The sequence below is a fragment of the Mustela nivalis genome (assembly GCF_964662115.1).
Source record: "Mustela nivalis genome assembly, contig: HAP1_SCAFFOLD_1943, whole genome shotgun sequence".
NCBI lineage: Eukaryota > Metazoa > Chordata > Mammalia > Carnivora > Mustelidae > Mustela > Mustela nivalis.
In genome coordinates this window covers 1-21,428 of record NW_028134721.1, presented here as the reverse complement: position 1 = coordinate 21,428, position 21,428 = coordinate 1, and the positions used below count along the sequence as shown (strand labels likewise).

The window sequence follows — 21,428 nt, the reverse complement described above, 5'->3', positions numbered from 1 at the left end:
TTTAATTGTTTGATGAGAGATGGCCTTTGTGAGATAGAGAAGTAGAAGTAGTATTTAAATAGGTTAATGTCTTCTTGGAGTTTGGACAATGGAAGAAAAGTTCTGGGAACTTTTCCTAGATAGGGAATTTATCCAGATGGATCAAAGGACAAGAAAAAGCCGGAGAAGTTAAGCACTTTGAAAATTATCCCCTAGTTCTTCAAGGATTGACTAATCAAGATCGATTTGAAAAGATGAGATTAGTAACTAAAAAGAGGAAAGAAAAGTTGATGTTATATCATGTATATTTGACAGTCCGTAAAAGTAGTTGTAAAAAAAATTTTTTTTAAGATCTTATTTTTATTTATTTGACAGAGATCACAAGTAGGCAGGCAGGCAGAGAGGCAGCCAGAGAGAGAGGAGGAAACAGGCTCGCTGCTGAGCGGAAAGCTCCGGACGCGGGGCTAGGACCCTGGGATCATCACCCAAGCCAAAGGTGGAGGCTTTAACCCACTGAGCCACCCAGACACCCCAGTTGTAAAATTTTTAAAAAAGGATTACAGATTCTGACCCAAAAGGACATGACATTTCCATGCTTGCAAGAGTGTATTCAAATAGGATAAAATCCTTTTCTCATGGAGAATCATTGAGCATTTTGATAAAAATCTATAATAAATGTTAATTTCAAATGGTATTAACAATATACTAAAGGTAGATTTGATGCAAGTTTGGAAATAGAATATACATACACATACATATATACCTAGATGTGAAACAAGGAAATAAGGTCCCTTCCAGCCACTGTGCCACCAGCCAGCAGCTCCAGAAATACGGGCCACTTTCCCCACAGCTGGCTCAGGGCTGAGGAATGGGGGATGGCAGCTGCTTCCTACAGGCCACTTTCATGAAATATCAGTAGCCTTTCCCTTTATCAAGCATCCTCTGGTTACTGTTTCTTGTTAGGTTCCAGAGTTCTGAAATAGTTGATTATCAGTCACTTTCTAGTTCAGTAGCTAACCTCTAGAGCTTCCTACCTAGAACTTCCTACTCCGCCATTTGGTGTCACATTACTGGAGCCTTTGTTGGTAGATATATATATATATATATATATATATATATATATTTAATATTTTTTTTGGAGTTATGTTCTTAGTGATTTAATCTGTCACAGATTACTTTAGAATGATACTAATTTACTAGTAAAATATACGTTGCTCTAATATTTTTTCTCCTGGTCCTTTGTGCTACCATTGTCTTAGATGTTGCATTTAGATAAGTTATAAACCCAACCAAAAAGAGTTGTTTTATACAATCTTTGTCTTTTAAAAAAGTTTACAAAGAAATGAGATAAATATATATATATTATGTCCATCTACTTTACTCATTCCATCACCTAAGTACTCATTTCTGGTATTGTGTGTGTGTGTGTGTGTGTGTGTGAGAGAGAGAGAGAGAGAGAGAGAGAGAGAATTTGGTAGTGCTTTCTTTCATCTTGAAGGCCTTTCTTTAGTACTTATTACAAGGCAGATCTCCTAGTAAAAGATGCTGTTTATCCTGAAACATCTCTATTTCACTTTCATTTTTGAAGAATAATACTGTGTATAGAATTATTAGTTGACTATTTCTTCACATCTCATTCAGTTTCCTTTGGCCTCGTTGTTTCTGGTAAGTCCGCTCTTAATATATATCATGGTTATTAGATCTGATGAGTCATTTTTAACTTGTTGCATTTGAGATTTTCTTACTAACTTTCAAATAGCATATGTACCTATGAATCTTATTGTATATATCCTACTTGAGTTTTATTGAATTGATTGGATTTGCGGTGTAATGTTTTTCTTCAGATTGGGAAAGTTCTTGTCCATTATTTCATCAGTTTTTTCCCTTTGCTTTTTCTGCTCTCTCTTTCTGGAATTCCCATTACATGTATGTTGTTATACTTGATCTGTTCCATAGGTTTCTGAGATGCTTTTCATTTTAAAAGATCTTTATCTTTTCTTTAGATTGGTTAATTTCTTATGCTCTATTTTTATTTTACTGATTCCTTCTACTGCCGTCTCAAATCTACTTTGAACCTATATAATGAACTTTCCTTTTAGCTATTTTATGTTTCAACTCCAGAATTTCCCTTTGTTCTTTAAAATAATTTGGTTTTTGGTTGAGATTCTTTACTTGTTGAGTCATTTCCACCATTTGTTCTTTTAATTCTCCATACCTGATTTCCTTTTATTCTATAAAAATACAGTAACTTCTTTGAAGTTCTTGTCTGCCAAACCTAAATCCTGGGAACTCAGAGATACTGCTCAGTGATTTTGTTTTCCTTAAGCATGGGTCAGTCTTTCTTCAGATGTCTTATAATTTTTTAATTTAATACTGGACATTTTAAATAATATTGCAGAATTCTGAATTCTGATTTCCCCTCTTTGGAGATTGTTGTTGCTTTGTTTGGTAACCCCTTAGAACTATATCTGTGAAATCTGTTTATTTTGCAGTGTACAGTCACTGATGTCTCCAGTCACACACACCCCCCTCCGGGAGGTTTTAATTTTTAAACTTGTTTCTTATTTGTTGCCTCTGTGTCCACTTAGCTTAATATTCAGCCAAAGATTTTGATAAGTGATTATGCCCAAGTAACTTCACCAGAAAGGCTGTATTCAGGTGTGTCCTGGCTTTTATTTGCTTTATTTTTATTTTCTGTCATGCCCTCTTAGAACTCTTCTGCATATGCATGAGGCTTAGTTGACTGGGAATGTGTGGATGGCTTGGGCCCCATCTGGTTTTGTAATACATATGCACAACTTCTGATCATTGTGGATTATGTGGAGAGTTTACCAAACCCTTATGTTTCTTTCACTTCTTTTAATTTTGTATTAAGGTCAGGGTCATGTCTTTAGGATGCACTTCATTTTTGTTGCCTCTGAGCCCTTTCAGCTGATGGCTGTCCAAATCTGTTGGGCCCCCTCTGGCAGTAGCTGGTTTTCATTGCTTGCCCCACCCTGGTTGAATGACCATTCTGTCTGGCTTTATAGTTGCTTTTCAGGAAGAGGAGTTGTCATCTTCCTTATTCTGTCATATTGTGAATCTCCAAATACTTTTTTAGAATATTCTTTTATCGATTGATTTTTATCTTAAATATTTGCTAACTTTGCTTTCATTTTTTTCTGTGAGAAATTAAAAAAAAAAACAGAATTTCAGTTTAATTGTGAATGCGTCATAAAATTAAGAATCTGTGTTCATTTTTGTTACTGCTGAGATATTTAGCTAGTGCATCAGTTTCCTCATCTGTAAAGTGGCCACAATGATAGTCCTTACCTCAGAGGTTTTTGTGAAGACTAAATGAATTAATTTAAGCATTTAAAATAGTGTCTTACACATAGTTAGTACTAGGTCAATAACTGTTTTCACATATGTTTCTGTATTTGCCATTTTTTAAATTTAATTTTCAGTTTGTAATACATTGTCAATTTAATTTCTTAATTCTGGAAGATAATGTCACTTTGGCAGCACTGTTTATCTGCCTGTTGAGTGATATTAAAATAAATAAGTTTCTTAACTTAAGTAGTATGTGTTTCTATGTTTATCCATATGCCGTGTACCTATGTTGATAAAATTTTACTACACCATAGGTGGTGAGCTTCATTTTCTCCAAATTGGAGGAACTTGTGATGATATTGATGAAGCTGATATACTAGTGGATGGATCTCTTTCTAAAGGAATAGAACCATCTTCAGAAGGTTCCAAACCTTTATCAAATCCTTCAAGTCCTGGCATTTCAGGTATGATACTAAGTTTTTTAAATGAAATCTTAAAAATGGAAATTCTTGTGATATTTAAAGCTTTCTGAGTCTTTCTTAAAACATTCTTTCAGTTTTTACAATCAACTCTTGGTTACTTTGTTGAGGGAGATCATTTCTTTGTTGCCATTCTGTCGCTAGGCTTGTTTTTATTTATTATTTATCATTTTTTTTCAGTAGTCGCAAATTGTTGTGAACAGTTAAAATAAAAAATGTTTTTTTGACCTGTGGTAGGTTGGCCAGTATTGGTGATGTTACCTGAGAGGTGAAACATTATTTTGGCCATTAATGGGTTTTTAGTCTAGTTAGAGAAAAAACATGAAATAGGGTAACTGAGGGGCGCCTGGGTGGCTCAGTTGTTGGCCATTTGCTTTCCGGTCAGGTCGTGGTTCCGGGGTCCTGGGATCGAGCTCTGCATTGGGTTCCGTGCTCTGTGGGAGGCCTGCTTCTCCCTCTCTCAGTATCCCCCGCCTTTGTTCATTCTCTCCCTGTCTCTCTGTCAAATAAATGAATAGAATATTTTAAAAAAAGAAAAAGAGGGTAATTGACTAAATAAATATAAGGTCAGTGCAGTGACTGTTACTACTAATACTACTACTGGATTTGAAAAGCTGGAAAAATATTCTCTCCCTGGGGTAATATATTCAGATACTCATTGCCCCATTGTGCATCGTTAGTTAGGTTTGTTTTTGTATGTTGTTTTTTCCTCTTCTCTGTGTTTCTGTAGTGCCCTCCATAACTACTTTTTCAGAAGAAGTAATCATTAACATATTACTCCTCCTAAATCTTGGACTTTTATGAAATAACTCTAGTTTTCTTTTCAATGTGTGTTACAATAAACTTTGCATGATTTCTTGAGTGTGCAATCCCATCTCATGCTCTTTGCATGTTACCCTCAGCTCTCTTTCCCTACGCTTTATGACTGTAGTCCTTTTGTGCTTCCACAGTGCTCTTATGTTTTAGTTAGTCCTTAATTCATTTTGTTACCTAAATCTAGCAATTAAAAGGTTAATAAATCCAGAGGCACCTGGGTGGCTCAGTGGGTTAAAGCCTTTGCCTTCGGCTGAGGTCATGGTCCCAGGGTCCTCGTGGGGAGCCTGCTTCCCTTCCTCTTTCTCTGGCTGCCTCTCTGCCTTCTTGTGATCTCTGTCTCTGTGTTAGATAAATAAATAAAATCTTAAAAAAAAAAAAAGGGTTAATAAATCTGTAATGCAAAGTGTGTTTGAACTCAGATGTGTTCCAAATAGAAATAATATGTAAAGCTGGTATTTGATTTTTATGGACACTTCATATGTGGGTATTTGATCATTTTTCTTTGCACCAGAGGCAAACCTTTTTAATGATTACTAGTATAATACATGCTAACTTGAGTGACTGTCAGTATAATCTGTGCTGTCTTACATGCCAGGAGTTTTCAGCGTCAGCACCATTATTGCTGTTTTGGGCTTGATAATTCTGTGTTGTGGGCAGACTGTCCTGGGCTGTATTAGCCGCATCTCTGGCTTCTGTCTAGTAGACTACAGTAGCACAGACAATTACCTCCTTCCAGGTAGCCCTTGGAAGGCAAGATTGTCCCCCTGGTGGAGATAAACTGACTCATGTCTCATGCTACAATAAGTTGAGACTTGATTGTCTTGATTAACTATATAGTTTGGTTTTAAAAGCTAATATACTGGATGTTTCTTATTTTATAGGTTGCTGTTATAATGGAAAAGAAATTTATTTGTTAAGATTTTAAAAATTTATTTATTTGAGAGAGAGACAGAGGGAACATGAGCAAGGGGAGGAGCACAGGGAGAGAGAGAAGCCTATTCCCTGCCAAATGGGGAGCCTGACGTTGGGCTCGATCCCAAGACCCCTTGATCACAACCTGAGCCAAAGGCAGAAGCTAACTGACTGAGCCACCCAGGAGCCCCAAGAATTTTCAGATATAGTCCATAAATACTATTGAGAAAAGATGAATTAGATTGTAAGGAAGTAAATAATATAAAGAAGGGATATTGACATACAATTCATGTTTACAAACAATATTTAACAGTTTCAGTCTGATTTAAAAAGCTCTAAGCTTTGAGAATAGGAATGTGATTTGAAATATACTTTTAATTTGATATAACTTAGTATAAATTTTCTTTGAAAATATTCTTAACCTATCAGATTTCATATTTTAATCCTTCTAAAAAACTAATTTTTGTTATAATTTTTGTTATTTGAACAAGGACAACAGCCTTTTTCTAATGTTAGAAATTTCATAGATGTGAGCACATTTTAAGAGAAAACTAATCACTGAAGTAGATTGTTATTCTTTTAATATTGGTATGCCTACAAAATATTCTTAACTATCACAAAAGTAAGAAAAAGTACTGGTGAAGCTTTTGGTTCTGTATGTATTTATCTGCCATCAGTATAGCTTTGACTTTAAAAGATTTTATTTATTCATTTATTTGTCAGAGAGAGAGAGAGAGAGAGCAAGAGCGCGTGCACAGGCCGGCAGAGTGGCAGGCAGAGGCGAAGAGAGAAGCAGGCTCTCTGCCAAGCAAGGAGCCCGATGCGGGACTCGATCCCAAAATGCTGGGATCATGACCTGAGCCAAAGGCAGCGGCTAAACCGCCACCCAGGCGTCCCAGTATAGCTTTGACTTTGAAAAATTTTTTTATATAAAGTAAAAAGGGCAGGTGCTATATACTTAATAATGTTTAGTATTTTGTTTTGTAAATGATGAAGTCTAAAAGTTACTTACTGATTTGATACAGATTTGGATTGCATTTCACCACTACTTTCATTTCTCTTATTAACTTAGGGCTGGTTAGAGCCCAGCCAGAGCTCTTCTAACAAGTTGAGTTTGGGTTTCTCCAGTAAGGAGTACCCTCTCTATAATTTAAAATATTTAAGATGGCTTTTTATTATGCCCATTATGTAGCTAGTGCTAATTACTTTATTTGTATATGGATATCTGAGCTCATATTAATAACTCATGATATTTGGCAAGTATTATAATTGACTAGACAGAAAACGTGAATTAAAACTAATTTTTAAAACCTGTTTCAAATTCTGTATTCACTGTTGTTAAGGAGTTGATTTATTGGTGGACCAGCCATTTACCCTTGACATCTTGACATCTCTAGTGGAGCTAACACGCTTTGAGACTTTAACTCCACGGTTTTCAGCTACTGTTCCTCCATGCTGGGTAGAAGTTCAACAAGAACAGCAGCAAAGGAGGCATCCTCAACACTTGCATCAGCAACACCATGGAGATGCTGCTCAGCATACTAGAACTTGGAAACTACAGACTGACGGGTAAGATATTCTTCTAAGGTATTTGATTTTAAGTCCATGTTATGTATTTGTTAGAAACAATGTAGAATTCTTAGATATAGTATTGTTTCTCTTAACTTTGCATATTAATAACTGGTCCTTTGTCACCTCAATTTTGGAGATTTCTGTATTCTTAGTTATAGGATAAAATAGAATAACCTGCCATTGCAGTTAGTTTGGGCATTCAGCCCACAGGTTCATTTAAAAGACGTTTATTTAAAAAATTTAAATTGAATTAACATAGAGTGTTATTAATTTCATTGGTCGAGTTCAGTGATTCCTCAGTCTTCTATGATAGCAGTGCTTATCACATCACATGCCCTCCTTAATGTCCATCCCCTAATTATCACACCCCCCTATTTTGTTGTTGTTGTTTTTTAAGATTTTATTTATTTGATAGAGAGCGAGAGTACAGGAAGGGGGATCGGCAGAAAGAGGGAGGAGCAGGTGACCTCCTGAGGGAGGAGCCCAATGTGGGACTCGATCCCAGAACCCTGAAATCATGACCTGAGCCGAAAGTAGACGCTTAACTGCTGAGCCACCCAGGCGTTCCTAGTTGTTTGTTTTTTGTTTTTTTTTTAAAGGTTTTATTTATTTGATAGAGAGAAAGCATAAGCAGAGAGAGAAGCAGGCTCCACACTGAGCAGGGAGCCAAATGTGGGTTTCAACTCCAGGACCCTGGAATCGTGATCTGAGTTGAAGGCAGACACTTAACTGAGCCAACCAGGCACCCCTTTACAGATATTTAAATAGTGATTTTGTGGAGGCGCCTGAAGGCACTAGTAATATAGCTGTCACTGGAATTTACAATATTTTGGGGATAGACAGTAAGCCAATATGCCATGTAGTCATAAAAGTTATAAAATATGATAAAACAATATGGTGTCAGAGTAGTTGCTGGGTATGTACCTGTGTGCAAGGGTGAGACAGAGAGAAAATGTGTATGATACTTCTAAGATTTTATTTATTTATTTGAGAGAGAGAGAAAGAGAGAGCAAGCATGAGCATGGGTAGGGGCAGAGGGAGAAGCAGACTCCCTGCTGAGCAAGGAGCCCGACACGGGGCTCTATCCTAAGACCTGGGGATCACACCTGAGCCAAAAGCAGATGCTTAACCGACTGAGCCACCCAGATGCCCCAGTATGGTACTTTCTCTGAAAGGGCCAAGAAGACCTCCATGAAGACATTAATTCGGAGATAATAATAAGTACAAAGATCCTGAGGAGGATGTTGTATGATTTCTGGCGAGAGCAAGAAAACCAGTGTTGCCGGAGTGGGTAAGGCTAGGGGAGAGTGGGAGGAGGCCAGGTCAAAAGAGGTAGCTGGTCACCAGAAGACAAGTGTCTTTATAGGCCATAGTGAGATTTTTATGTGGTATAAGATTAGGAAAATATTAAAGGGTTTTGGATACAGGAATAATTTTATATATTAGAAGGCTACGGTAGGACTACTGTGATGACAATAGATGATGAGTGGTTGTGTGTGTTGGAGGACAGTGATAGAAGTGAGGGTTCTAGTTTGGATACTATTACAGTTTATTGATGATAGTTTGGACTGTGCTGTCAGTTGTTGGAGGTAGTGAAAAGAGTGGTCAGATTTTGGATGTAATTTGGAGAAGAAAGAATAGTATATGCTGATGTATTGAACATCTGGCATGAGAAGAGTCAAGGATGACTAAGGTTTTGGATTGAGCTGACTGAAAAAAATAAGAGTGTCTGTTTACTGAGATGGGAGTGGGCAATTAAGTTTGGCTTATGATAAATTGGAGATTTCTGGTAGACTTTTTTTTTTTTTAAGATTTTATTTATTCATTTGGCGGAGATCACAAGCAGGCAGAGAGAGAGAGAGGGAATCAGGCTCCCCACTGAGCAGAGAACCCAACGTGGGGCTTAGTCCCAGGACCCTGGGATCACGACCCGAACCAAAGGCAGAGGCTTTAACCCACTGAGCCACCCGGGTGCCCCTCTGGTAGATATGTTTTTTTTTTTTTTAAGATTTTATGTATTTATTTGACAGAGAGATCACAAGAAGAGAGAGAGGAAGGAAAGCAGGCTCCCTGTTGAGGAGGGAGCCCAATGCTGGGCTGATCCCAGGACCCTGGGATCATGACCTGATCTGCAGGCAGAGGCTCCAACCCACTGAGCCACCCAGGTGCCCTGGTAGATATGTTTTAAAGAGATTTTATGTATTCATTTGATAGAGATGGCGAGACCAGGAAAACAAGCAGGGGGAGTCGGAGAGGGAAAGCAAGCTTCCCACTGAGCAGGGAGTCTGATGCAGGGCTGGATCCCAGAACCCTGGGATCACCACCCGAGCTGAAGGCAGATGCCCAGCGACTGACCACCCAGGCACCCTGTCTGGTAGACATTTGAATGAGTCTGGAAATTAGTGGAGTATGGTTTGGAGATTTTTATTTTTCTACCTTTATATAGAATTTAAAATCAGAATAGACATGTTTAAGAAATAGAAGTTCTTACTTTAAAATGCAGATTCCTAGGATCCCACTCATAGATTTGGGCTAGGGCTCAGGAATCTGCAGATAATCACTCTAATAGTCCCTAATATCAGGCACAGCATTTATTGGAACGTTGAGTTCCCGAGATAGATTTCTAAGGTAAGATCAGTTATTTCCCTAAGTTTAACCTCTCTTTTGGAAGCTGATCCCATTGAGAAGCATTGAATTTTGTAGGAGGCTACAAATCAGAGTATGAAAAGTGTTATTAAGGATAATATGGTTTTGGCCAAAGAAAGACTTTTGCTGTATTTAGCATTTTCCCCCTTATTTGACAGCAACAGCTGGGATGAGCATGTATTTGAACTGGTTCTACCTAAAGCTTGTATGGTTGGACATGTGGACTTCAAATTTGTTTTGAACTCAAACATCACCAATATTCCACAGATTCAAGTGACACTGCTGAAAAATAAAGCTCCGGGCTTAGGGAAAGTCAATGGTAAGAATGAATCAAAATTTATATTTGAAGATTTTGCAGTTGATATCTTGAAAAAACTAATTTTCCAACTTGACTGTCTAGGTTTCATGTCCCTCCCTTGCCTCCCCCCTCCTCTCCACTTTCTCCTCCACCCTTAAACTTCTTTGCTCTACTTTTGGTAGTTTTACTTAGAAGAGTTAATTCTAGAGTATTTTAGAGGTTTTAGTAGCTCAGTATTATATAGAATTGCATAAACTGGAGTAATTTAATTTTGCTATTTAGGAAATTCAGTTGGTTCTCTTTTGAATTAGTTTCACTGTCATCATTCCTGGACATACACATTTTCTTCCTAAGAAGTTCTCCTAAGCAGAGACTTGACTGGGAAAAGAACTTTGTTAATGGAAGTCACATATTCTTTTAAGATCATTGGTAAAACCCAGCCTTTCATGTAGTACAGAAACACACCCAGAAATACACCCAACTTTATTTACTTTTCTTACAAGTTCAGAATTTGATAATACTGAGTTATTTAAATAGATTGTATACCTTTAGTATGTTGCAAACTAGACATACTCATCAGTGTTTTCTCCTTAAGAGCTTAATTTAAAAGGCTGGGGATAACTTCAGAGTAAAATGGCTGCTTTATATCAGGGAATAGAAACAGTGAAACCTGAAAAATTTCTTGTTTTCACAATACAGTTACATGTGTTTGTGTATATGTGTGTGTTTGTGTGTGTGGTCCATTCTTTTGAGTCATGGCAGATTCTGATTTAATTGGGCCTAGGGCTTAGACATTGGTATTTTAAAAATTTTGCAGGTGCTTATACTCTGCAGTCTAGGGTAAGAACTTCTAGTTTAGTTGCCAGCAAATTATTTCTCAGGTGAATATTTAGTACCATTTAAAGAGAGAGGAGTGTATGAAATGATTAAAGGAATCTAATTTTTTTTTCTTCTTCTGACAACCATTTTGTAGCATCTGTGATAAAAATCACAGTAGTTCCCAATTTAACAGAAAATTTTAGAATTTCAGGCACATAAATTATTGATATTAAGCAAAATTAAGTTTACTAATATTTTTATCCTCTAGAAACAGCAGTAGATAGGCAGATCACCTTTCCTTTGTCTCCAGCTCTTAACATTGAAGTGGAACAAAATGGGAAACCGTCCCTGGTTGATTTGAATGAAGAAATGCAGCACATGGATGTAGAGGAATCACAGTGTGAGTTAAATTATAGAGCTGTTGTCCATGACAGTAAAAGGAGTAGTGATCCAAATGCATCATGTTGGGCAGAGATTTCCTTATGGCTTGCAAAAACTTGGTTTTAAAAACACAATTAAAAAATAACCTATAATTCTGCTTTGGCAATATGCTTTAACTTTCAGCTCATCTTTCTGAACACAGCTGCGCTAATACTCGCATTCTTTTTTTTTAATATCTTGGGATTTAAAATCATGTCATGGTTTTATATTTTTTGATGATCAAGGTGAATGTAAATAATATGGGAATGGAAAGCAACATATATCAGATATTTGAAAATATATCAGATCTTTGATTATAGTTCTTAGTATGATAGTGAATTCTTATTTGAACACATTCTAAGTATGGTATTTTGTGTGGTTGTATGGGATGGATATTTGCTTGTTTCATATTTTTAAATTATAAACTAATTTAAAAGAAAATATGTATTTTTTTCTTTTTAGGTCTTAGATTATGTCCATTTTTAGAAGATCATAAAGAAGACATTCTGTGTGGACCAGTATGGCTTGCTAGTGGCCTTGATCTGTCAGGGCATGCTGGGATGTTGACATTAACAAGCCCCAAACTTGTTAAAGGTAAAGTAACGTATTTTATAAAAGCAGAGTAAATAATACCACAATTAGAAAAATAGATTTTTTGGTTTCAAACTGATCTCAGAAAAGTAAGATTTTATTTTGTTTGGGACTTGCATGAACAGTTCCATCAGTGTCCTGGTAGCTGAGTTCATTTCCTCTCAGAAGTGACCGTATTTTTTATGTGAAACTTCTCATACTACTTGCTGTGTTTTGGAGGTCTCAGGGCTTTTTTGAGAAGGCAATAAAAAAAGTGAATATATAATAACTTAATGTGAAATCACAGAGCTTTTTTGAACCAGCTGACATGTTCTGGCATGGTTGGTTGGCTTTCCCATCAACTTAGAGTCCTGTGTCTTTAGTTGTATATTGTTAGAATATTTTCTCTTAAGAGGGTTTTTATAGAAGAGTTTTCATAATATCAAATGTAATTATTAGAGTGTCTAACATAAACACATTATAATTAGTGTATAAAAATAATAGGTTATTATGTAGAGGATTGCTGTCACAGTAGTAGGACTTTTATATATCAGCTTTTGTATCCCAGGGTAAATTTAAAAAGCCCAACAAATGAAACACCTAGTTCCATTATGGAAGTTATTTTGGAGGTGGGTCGGATGTGCAGTTCTTCCTCAAACCAGGAAAATACCTGACCACCCTTATAACAATTATTTTAATTTGTATATATTCCCTTCATATTATGTCCACATTTACGTATTTACCTTTAGTTGCAGACACATGTACAAGTTTTATTGTGTTCTCTTGACTACACCTCATTCATTTATTAAGTTTATGAGATCCTTTAGTATGTTATGCTGCTTACTGGGGTATAGAAGTCAGCAAGATAAATACAATTTCTCATATTGCTGAAAGTATAAGTTACTTTTGTTGAATGAGAATGTGAAACTTAAATTTGTATATGAAAATAATGATCTTGGTTTTGACAAAATGGAGGGTGCAAATAAAGGGCATGCATTTCCAAAGACTCAGTTTAAACGTATTAAATTTTCTAGCATTTACCAAGAATGATTTTTTTTTCTTACCAAATTCTTCAAAAATCTTTGGAACCGGAGAAAATGATGGCTAAATTTTTAGAGAAAAAGGATGATATGGATCAAACAAGTTTGGAAAAAGAAAGCAGAGAGAGAGGGTCTTGTCAGGTAGTAGAGCATAGAAAAATAATACAGCAATAAGGAGAGTATAACAGTGCAATGCTAGCACAGTAGGCTGGCCAGTCACTGGGCAACAACAAAGGTAGTGTTTAGAATTAAAGAAAGATTTAATACCTGCAAGGTACCAATAGGCTGATGGTTTACTGGTAAGTGTGTTAATTTGAGGGTATTTTTATAGTATATTTTACTTATGGATTGTGTGGTATGATCTTATTTTAGTTAAAAGAAAACAAAATGTTCTGGTGGTAATAACCAATATTTATTGAGTGCTGTCTTTGAGTCAGGCACACTTGTGTGTTAGTTGTCTTTGAGGTAGTTTCTGTTATTACTCCCATTTTACATTTGAAAGAACCAAACCACAGGAGATTGATTTATCACATGCTGATAAATGGCAGATCCCTTATTCAAATCCAGGTAGTGACTCCATAGCCTGTGCTTTGTCATCTGTTAATATCACAGTGCTTACGTACGCGTGTGTGCGAATATATGTGTGCATGCATAAAAAAACTAGATGGATTCACATGATGGTACCATTATTAGCTACAGATAGTGCCTTAGAGATAGTTTTTTTGTGTCTGTTTTTCTGTAGTTCACAAAATATCTGTTATTAAAATGAATAATTTCATTGGGGGAAAATATGCCAAATGTTTGTAACTATTAGTCAGAATTTTCTGTCTTACGGTGTTTGTACAACTCCTTTGCTTTTTGTTCTTTTGCTGCCAACATATGAAGGTTATTCAGTGATTATACTCAAACGGTATAATTTGAAAATCCCAATCAAGCGTAAAATTTCTTGTGGAATTAACTTGCTCTATGAAGATGAAAAACTGTTTGGTCTTTTGGTGATTAAGTTATTTTTCCCATTCTGTGCTGCTCCTCAGGTATGGCAGGAGGAAAATATCGTTCCTTTTTAATCCACGTCAAGGCAGTGAATGAAAGAGGAACAGATGAGATCTGTAATGGTGGCATACGCCCTGTAGTAAGACTTCCATCCCTAAAACACCAGAGTAACAAGGGTTATTCACTTGCTTCACTCCTGGCAAAAGTCGCAGCAGGCAAGGTATGAAGCTTTGTCATTTTGAACCACAACAATGCTGTTACAAACATTATGGATAAGATTTGACACGCAATTGGAAATAGTATGACCCTTCATTGATTTTTCAGTAGACACTTGGTTTTGTTCATAATTTTTCTTTCCAGTGATTTTAAAAGTGTAATTAAGAATGTATTTCCCATTAACTGCAAGCAAATGTTTATAAAGTTATGCTTAGGAGAGAGTAATTGTTAGCAGATACTTCACTTTATAATTATTTTAGGCCATGATATTTATTTAGGTTTTAGAGTCTATGTCTGTGTCTTTTACTGGTAACTCACCACCATTTTTTTTTTTTTTTTTTTTAATTTGGAAGAATGCAGGAAGGGAAGCTGGGGAATAATGTTAGAGATAAATTCTATTTATTTGACAGAGAGAGAGATCACAAATAGGCAGAGAAAGAGATAAATTCTAATTCCAGGGTTGATTTTCTACAAGTAGCTGTGTACCATGCAGTCTCTGCATAATTGTCTGATCTTGGATTTTCCTGAACTCTGGAGATTTTTATTTCTCTATCATCATTATAAGCAACAATAGCAATATCAGTAATACCAATCATCTTATATTTGTATAGGTCTTCCAATTTTTCAAGGACTTCTGTGTACTTTATCTGATTTAATCCTCAAAATAACTCTGAGGTAGGCAGAGCAGGTGCTACTATTGTCTCCATTTTTCATACTGAAAGTGAGTGAACCTTAGAGATTGGGGAACGGTCATATTTCATATTGCTTATAAGTGTTGTGGCTGGGACTTGGTCTCAGGACTTTGGCTTTCTAATCTTTAATTATTGGGTTATTGCCTTTAAAACAGTGACTTTGTTTTTTCCCCCGTTATAGTCTGGGGGAAGTTAGTCATTTACTGAATATGAGGGTAAAAGCTGTCATTTTAATTTGATATATATGTTTTGATAGTCATAATTTAGTTATTTTCTTTTTAAAGAACATTAAATAGTAAATACTTTTTTAGTTTCATTTGTTTGTTCATTGAGTTATTTGATTTATATGTTTAGGAAAAATCATCTAATGTTAAGAATGAAAATGCAGGTGGTGCCCGCAAATCTGAGAACCTCCGGGGCTGTGACTTACTGCAAGAGGTCTCAGTCACCATTCGAAGATTTAAGAAAACTTCAATTTCTAAAGAAAGGTAACCTCATTTCTTTCTCCTACTATTCTTATAGTCATAAATGTATGAAGGAAGAATTCTAGTAAATACACATGCATGAAATTTTTTAAGTCTTGAAAATTTTTGTTTGCTTTTCATTTTATTTAAAGTACTTGTAATCTCAGTGAAGGTATGAATTACCTTTCTACTTGATTGGTTTATCCCTGGTATATGTACAGTGCTTTGGAGTGTACCAGGAATATTGTATTCATACAAATTGTATTTATTTAAATAATGGTATTTGTAGAACAAGGAAAGGAATATAATTTGAAGTTTTATTCACTCTTTGTCAGAATATGTTGTTAAACTTAATTTCTTTCTTTTTTTTTTTTTTAAGATTTTATTTATCAGAGGGAAAGTGCACATTGCGGGGTGGTGGGGTAGAGGCAGAAGGAGAAGTAGACTCCCTGCTGAGCAGGGAGACCCTTGTAGGACTTGATCCCAGGATCCTGGGATCATGGCCGGAGCCAAAGGCAGACGGTTAACTAGCTCTGAGCCACCTAGACACCGCGAACTTAATTTCTTTTAAAACTTTGTCTAAACCAAGTATTGCTTATGTGCTCTTTTAAATCTTTTAATACCATAAGATTATGAGATTAACATGCCATTGTAATATTTAATTTTCAAAAATAATATTTTTAATTATGATAGTCATGATTCACAATAAAACATATGACCAACCAGGTTGTAATAGCTTTAGTCTAACTGTTCTAGTTTGGTTGTTAATGTATTTATATTTTCTTTTTTTAGAGTGCAACGATGTGCTATGTTACAGTTTTCAGAATTTCATGAGAAGCTTCTTAACACTCTTTGTAGAAAAGCAGATGATGGCCAAATCACAGAGCATGCCCAGAGCCTTGTGTTGGATACCCTTTGTTGGTTAGCTGGAGTACATTCGAATGGACCTGGAAGGTTAATAATTAAGATTTTACTTACCACAGATGATTGTCCTCTGGATGTTATAAGTAGAAGTTCAAGATGAGTCTGAGTGTCTGCTATTGTTTTGCAGTTCCAAAGAGGGAAACGAGAGCCTGCTTTCAAAAACACGAAAATGTCTTTCTGACATCGTGCGTGTCTGCTTCTTTGAGGCAGGACGAAGCATAGCCCATAAGTGTGCCCGATTTCTAGCCTTGTGCATTAGGTTGGTGTTTTTTTTGTTGTTGTTGAAAGTCCAGTTTGAAGGTGCACTTGCAGTTCGGCGGGTGATGACTGTGTCTGTAGTGTAATTTGCTACTTGTTGAATGAATCTGTAACAAGAGGATTTTTAAAAGTTGATAAGGGTATTGAGATTCTAAGAAAGAATTTAAGGGTTTTAGGAGAAAATGTCATATTATATAAGTTTTTTTTTTAAGATTTTTAAAAAGATTTTATTTATTAATATATTTATTTAGAGAGAAGCATCCATGAGTGGGGGAAGGGACAAAGGGAGAGGGAGAGAGAGAATCTAAAGCAGACTCCCTGCTAAGTGCAGAGCCTGATGAAGGGCTTGATCTCACCACCCTGATATCATTAACTGAGCTGAAATCATGAGTTGAATGCTTAACTGACAGCCATCCAGGCACCCCTTAATGAAAGTAGTCTAAATAGGCTACTTTGCCTATTAGTAGTAGTATGGGGAGTTTGATAAAGGGAGCCCTTCCTTCGGTTTTATTTTTATCTTCCCTATTTGTCTTTGGATTCTTGTCCTAAGGCCTTCTTCCCTCTTACATGACAGTCTTACCAGGCTTATTTATTTGTAATATCGTGCAGACCTTTTTTCTAGATCCTGAGACTTAAACCATCTAGTAAATGTTTAAAAAACTGATAATTAGTGTTGAGTATATGTACTTATTAGCCCTTTTTTGGTTAAGAAAACCGTTACAAAGATCCTTAGTATAATCAGTCTCTGTTATCTTTCTGTGTGTATGTAGAGCTTTAGGGCAAATTTTTCTTGTACTCTCTTTGAATACATTTTAAAGGGTTTTCTTAGCTACTACTACACCATGTTTAGGATTGACTTTATATATTGAGTGATATATTCACATATTTTTTTTAAATTTTTTCAGTAATGGCAAATGTGACCCATGTCAACCAGGATTTGGATCTGTTCTGTTGAAGGCCTTACTTGATAATATGTCATTTTTACCCGCAGCAGCAACTGGTGGTATGTGAAATTAGTTTAATCACAAATAGCAGTAGTCATAGGAAATATCTCACAATATATTCAGCATTATTTAGTAAGTATTTTTTTCCTTGGTTATTCTCCTTTTTTCTAAGGAGTTAATAAATTGTGATTTATCAGATGGGCAGATATTCTGTTCAGTAGTACTGCTTGGAAAAAGTGGGAGAGTTAAGTAAATAGCAAGTCCTCTTACTCATATATTTTCTATATTTCATTAAAATTATTGAGCTGTTTGTTCACTGACTGACTATAGATCAGATACCATACATTTGTTAAAATTCCAGCAAGTGCCAGAGAGATGACATAAGTAGAATGCTCCATGCATGTATTATGTGTGATTGGTAGGCACTTTGGCAAACTAGAACTCTCTAGAAGGGGCCAGTAGGTTTTTTCAGCACCTGAAGACTATAGAAATAGCATTCAAGAGTGAATGTGGTATTAAATAAAAGGAAGGAATGTAGTTATCCAGTAGCACTTTACAAAGTAGTCCCCTAAAATAGCACATATATGAAGTAATGACTATTTTAAAAATAATTAAAAATATTCTTAATACTGTTTTGTTGTTACTATAAAGAGCTACTAATTTGTCCTTCTTAACTGTTGTTATCTTTCTGTAGACATTTCTTACAGTCTTTTGTTTAACAAATAATGAATTTTATTCAACAAGGATTATATATTTCACAAGGATTTGATCTTTTTGGTATTGTAGAAAAAGAGCCTACTCAAAGTTAGTTGATAAGTGGTTATTTTAATATCTTAATTTGGATAAAGAATCTGTTTATATTTACCTTGGACATAAATTGGGTGGAGCTATTAACTCTGTGTTATATAGAGTAGAATATTTTGGACCCAATTGCTTACTCTAATAGTCTTGGAATTTAAAATAGTTTTTTTGAGAATATTTTTAGAGGTAGGATGCTTAAATTCTGGGGTGTACTTAGTACTTTGAGATCTCCTATTTTATTAAAGTCTTAAAATACATCATGATGGTCGTCTTTTAACCGTGTTGGTTTGTATCTGACTGGCAGTAGAGCGTAACTATGCTCACTTGCCAGTGTGTTATTTGTACGTCATAGCCATCCATTGTTTTTGAAAATTTCAGTATGAACCAAGCAGTATTTCAGGAAGGATGGCTTGGAAGACCTGACACATCTATACTTTTCCACCTATTCTAAAATGTCCCTCTGAGCCATATCAAGTTACTGAAAACCTAAATGACTAGGTTGACTTATATACTCCTTAAAAATATATATTTCAAATTCTCTATCACTGTCCTCTTAGTGTCCTCTAAGGAATTGGTCCATTCTTTATAAGTTGTTTTATAAGGGGACTTACTGATAAATATGTAATCTGAAGTTCTTTTAGAGAACAATGAGAAAAAGAAACATTGATTTGTTTTTGTTGTTTTCAGGTTCTGTCTATTGGTATTTTGTCTTACTAAATTATGTTAAAGATGAAGATTTGGCTGGGTGCAGTACATCTTGTGCATCTCTGCTGACTGCTGTGTCCAAACAGTTACAGGACAGACTAACACCATTGGAAGCTTTACTTCAGACAAGGTATTTTCATATACGTAATGACTAACAGTGGGCCTTTCAGGTTATGATACCAGCTTTGCACTGAACTCTCTATGTATTTGCTTGCAAAAATAAATTATGCATTTCCTTTTTCTAAATATTAGCCTAAAGTTTTCTTTCCCTCTATTTTCTCTGAAATAATTCCTTTTAACAGTTTTGAAGATCCTGAAAATGGTTATTCAGAGGGCTAATTATGTTAAAGTACTTAAAAGTGGTATTTCTTGCTAAGAAGAAGCAGTTAAGATAATTTGTTTCTCAGATGAAACCAGAGAGGGAGACAAACCATAAGAGACTCTTAATCTCAGGAAACAAACTCTGAGGGTTGCTGGAAGGGAGTGGGGTGGAGGGATGGGGTGGCTGGTGGGAGACATTGGGGAGGGTATGTGCTATGGTGAGAAAAAATTAAAAGGCAAAAAGAAAGATAATTTGTTTCTCTATTGTTTGAATTTTGTGGTTGGAGTTATGTAAATCACTTACTGGTCTTAACCAGTATTCTTCATCTGCTGGTTGATTTTTCTAAAACTTTAACATAATGTAATAAATAGCTGAAGGTTAGATTTGAGTTCTTGCCTAATCTTCAGTGTTGGAAGTGTTCTTCTATTTAACATGGTGATTTTTACATCACCATGATCTAAAAGATCACCAAGATGAGAAATCTTGATCTTGATAAAAATTTTACTCAAAGCTGTATTTTCTACTACTACTAGTCCTAGTACTGTATTTTCTACTGAGTCTGTGTAATTAATGGTGGAGTTGAGGGAAGGGTGTTTCGTTATCTTTCCCTTGCTTCAATCTGCAGTTGAAGATGCAGTCTTGGTTCATTACCTCCCAGTTTATTAGAGTCACATTTGTTGAGTCTCTGGGCCACATCTTTTAGAGTATAGGTTTCTGCGGGAACACAACTGAAATTCACTGAATTTAGTGATGTAAATCTGGTTAGTGTTTCCTTTTGCCCTGTGTCAAACTTCTTTCAAGACTAAGTAAATAGGTAATTTGTTAATTAGACGGCTGACAGGAAAATTGTTAGGACATTATTTTATTTTTCAGATATGGATTATATAGCTCACCATTTGATCCAGTCCTTTTTGATTTGGAGATGAGCGGTTCTTCTTGTAAAAATATATACAACAGCAGCATTGGTGTCCAGTCAGATGAAATTGATTTGTCAGATGTCCTTTCAGGTAGTAACATCTTTTCTTAAAGGAATTTCTGAATTTTATATATGTGGTTTAAGCTACCATTGACTTAAGAGATTGTAGTTACTATGTTCTGTCTTTAACAACTACAGTTCTTCAGAACTTAACCTTAACATCTGTGAGTCATGAAACTGTTTGCCTTTATTTCATAATTTCTCCCTCAAAAAAAAAAAATGAAGTTATTTTTGGAAGGATTGCAAACTTGGTTTTTTGCTTGTTTGTTTTTTTTTTTTGTCTGTTTCATTGCATGTCAGTATAGCTTTAATGTTCCTAAGAAACATTAACATTTGATTATTTATTGTAGCCTTTTCCGTTTTATTTGGTGTGCCTTTGATGTCCACAAAATCAAAGAATGTTTTATTTCATATTTCAGAAAATAAAATGAGTATGTATTTATTATAATAAGTAAAGATGGAGAAAGAAAAAATTTTCTGTATCTTCTAGTATACTCGGTTAAACTCTGTACAGTGTTACATGTATTCTTGTCTACATTTCTTAAAGAATATGCTTTTAAGATTGAATGTATAACCTTTTCAGGTGCTATGATTTGGTGTTTATCTAGCTTTGTTAATGAAAACAATGACCATTATTATCTTCCTTCTTACTGAACTTACTATAAGTGTTGCCATAAGCCACAATGTTAGGATTTTGGGTAAACATAATAAAATAATTATCACATTAAATATAAGTAAGTTGGGGGAGTTAATTTCGGTTTGTTTGTCCCTCACTCCCTCCCTCCCTTCTTTTCCTTTCTGTTTCCCTCCCTCCCACCCACCTACTTTCCTTCCTTCCTTCCTTTTCTCTTTTCTTTTCTTTTCTTTTCTTTTCTTTTCTTTTCTTTTCTTTTCTTTTCTTTTCTTTTCTTTTCTTTTCTTTTCTTTTCTTTTCTTTTCTTTTCTCTCTCTCTCTTTCTTTCTTATTTATTTGACAGAGAGAGAGAGACAACCAGAGAGAGAACACAAGCAGAGGGAGAGGGAGCAACAGGCTTCCAGCAGAGCAGGGAGCCTGATGCAGGGCTCAGTCCCAGGACCCTGGGATCATGACCTGAGCTGAAAGTGGACACTTAACGACTGAGCCACGCAGGCACCGCTTCAGTTTCTTTTACTTGAAAGTAAATTATGGGGGCACCTGAGTTGCTCAGTGCGTTAATAAGCCTTTGCCTTTGGTTCAGGTCATGATCTCAGGGTTCTGGGATCGAGCCCCACATTGGGCTATCTGCTCAGT

General features: G+C 35.7%; 1 protein-coding gene across 3 annotated transcripts in view; it reads left to right on the top strand.

Annotated features, from left to right (window-relative positions):
- Positions 1–20,890, top strand: part of LOC309858152 (dual E2 ubiquitin-conjugating enzyme/E3 ubiquitin-protein ligase BIRC6-like) — an 85,525-nt gene extending 64,635 nt beyond the window's left edge. Inside the window, exons 11-22 of one of the 3 annotated variants that reach the window (XM_082750845.1) lie at positions 3,606–3,755; positions 6,842–7,067; positions 9,875–10,035; positions 11,144–11,233; positions 11,716–11,847; positions 13,898–14,076; positions 15,119–15,252; positions 16,021–16,182; positions 16,280–16,411; positions 17,316–17,413; positions 18,843–18,990; positions 20,056–20,890. In XM_082750845.1, coding sequence (XP_082606971.1) covers positions 3,606–3,755; positions 6,842–7,067; positions 9,875–10,035; positions 11,144–11,233; positions 11,716–11,847; positions 13,898–14,076; positions 15,119–15,252; positions 16,021–16,182; positions 16,280–16,411; positions 17,316–17,413; positions 18,843–18,990; positions 20,056–20,209 — 1,766 coding nt within the window. In that variant the 3' untranslated portion in view covers positions 20,210–20,890. Of the gene's footprint in view, positions 1–3,605; positions 3,756–6,841; positions 7,068–9,874; positions 10,036–11,101; positions 11,234–11,715; positions 11,848–13,897; positions 14,077–15,118; positions 15,253–16,020; positions 16,183–16,279; positions 16,412–17,315; positions 17,414–18,842; positions 18,991–20,055 lie in introns of all 3 variants that reach the window. The other 2 variants (XM_082750844.1, XM_082750846.1) reach the window with 2 other exon arrangements.
- The last annotated feature ends 538 nt before the right edge of the window (positions 20,891–21,428 follow it).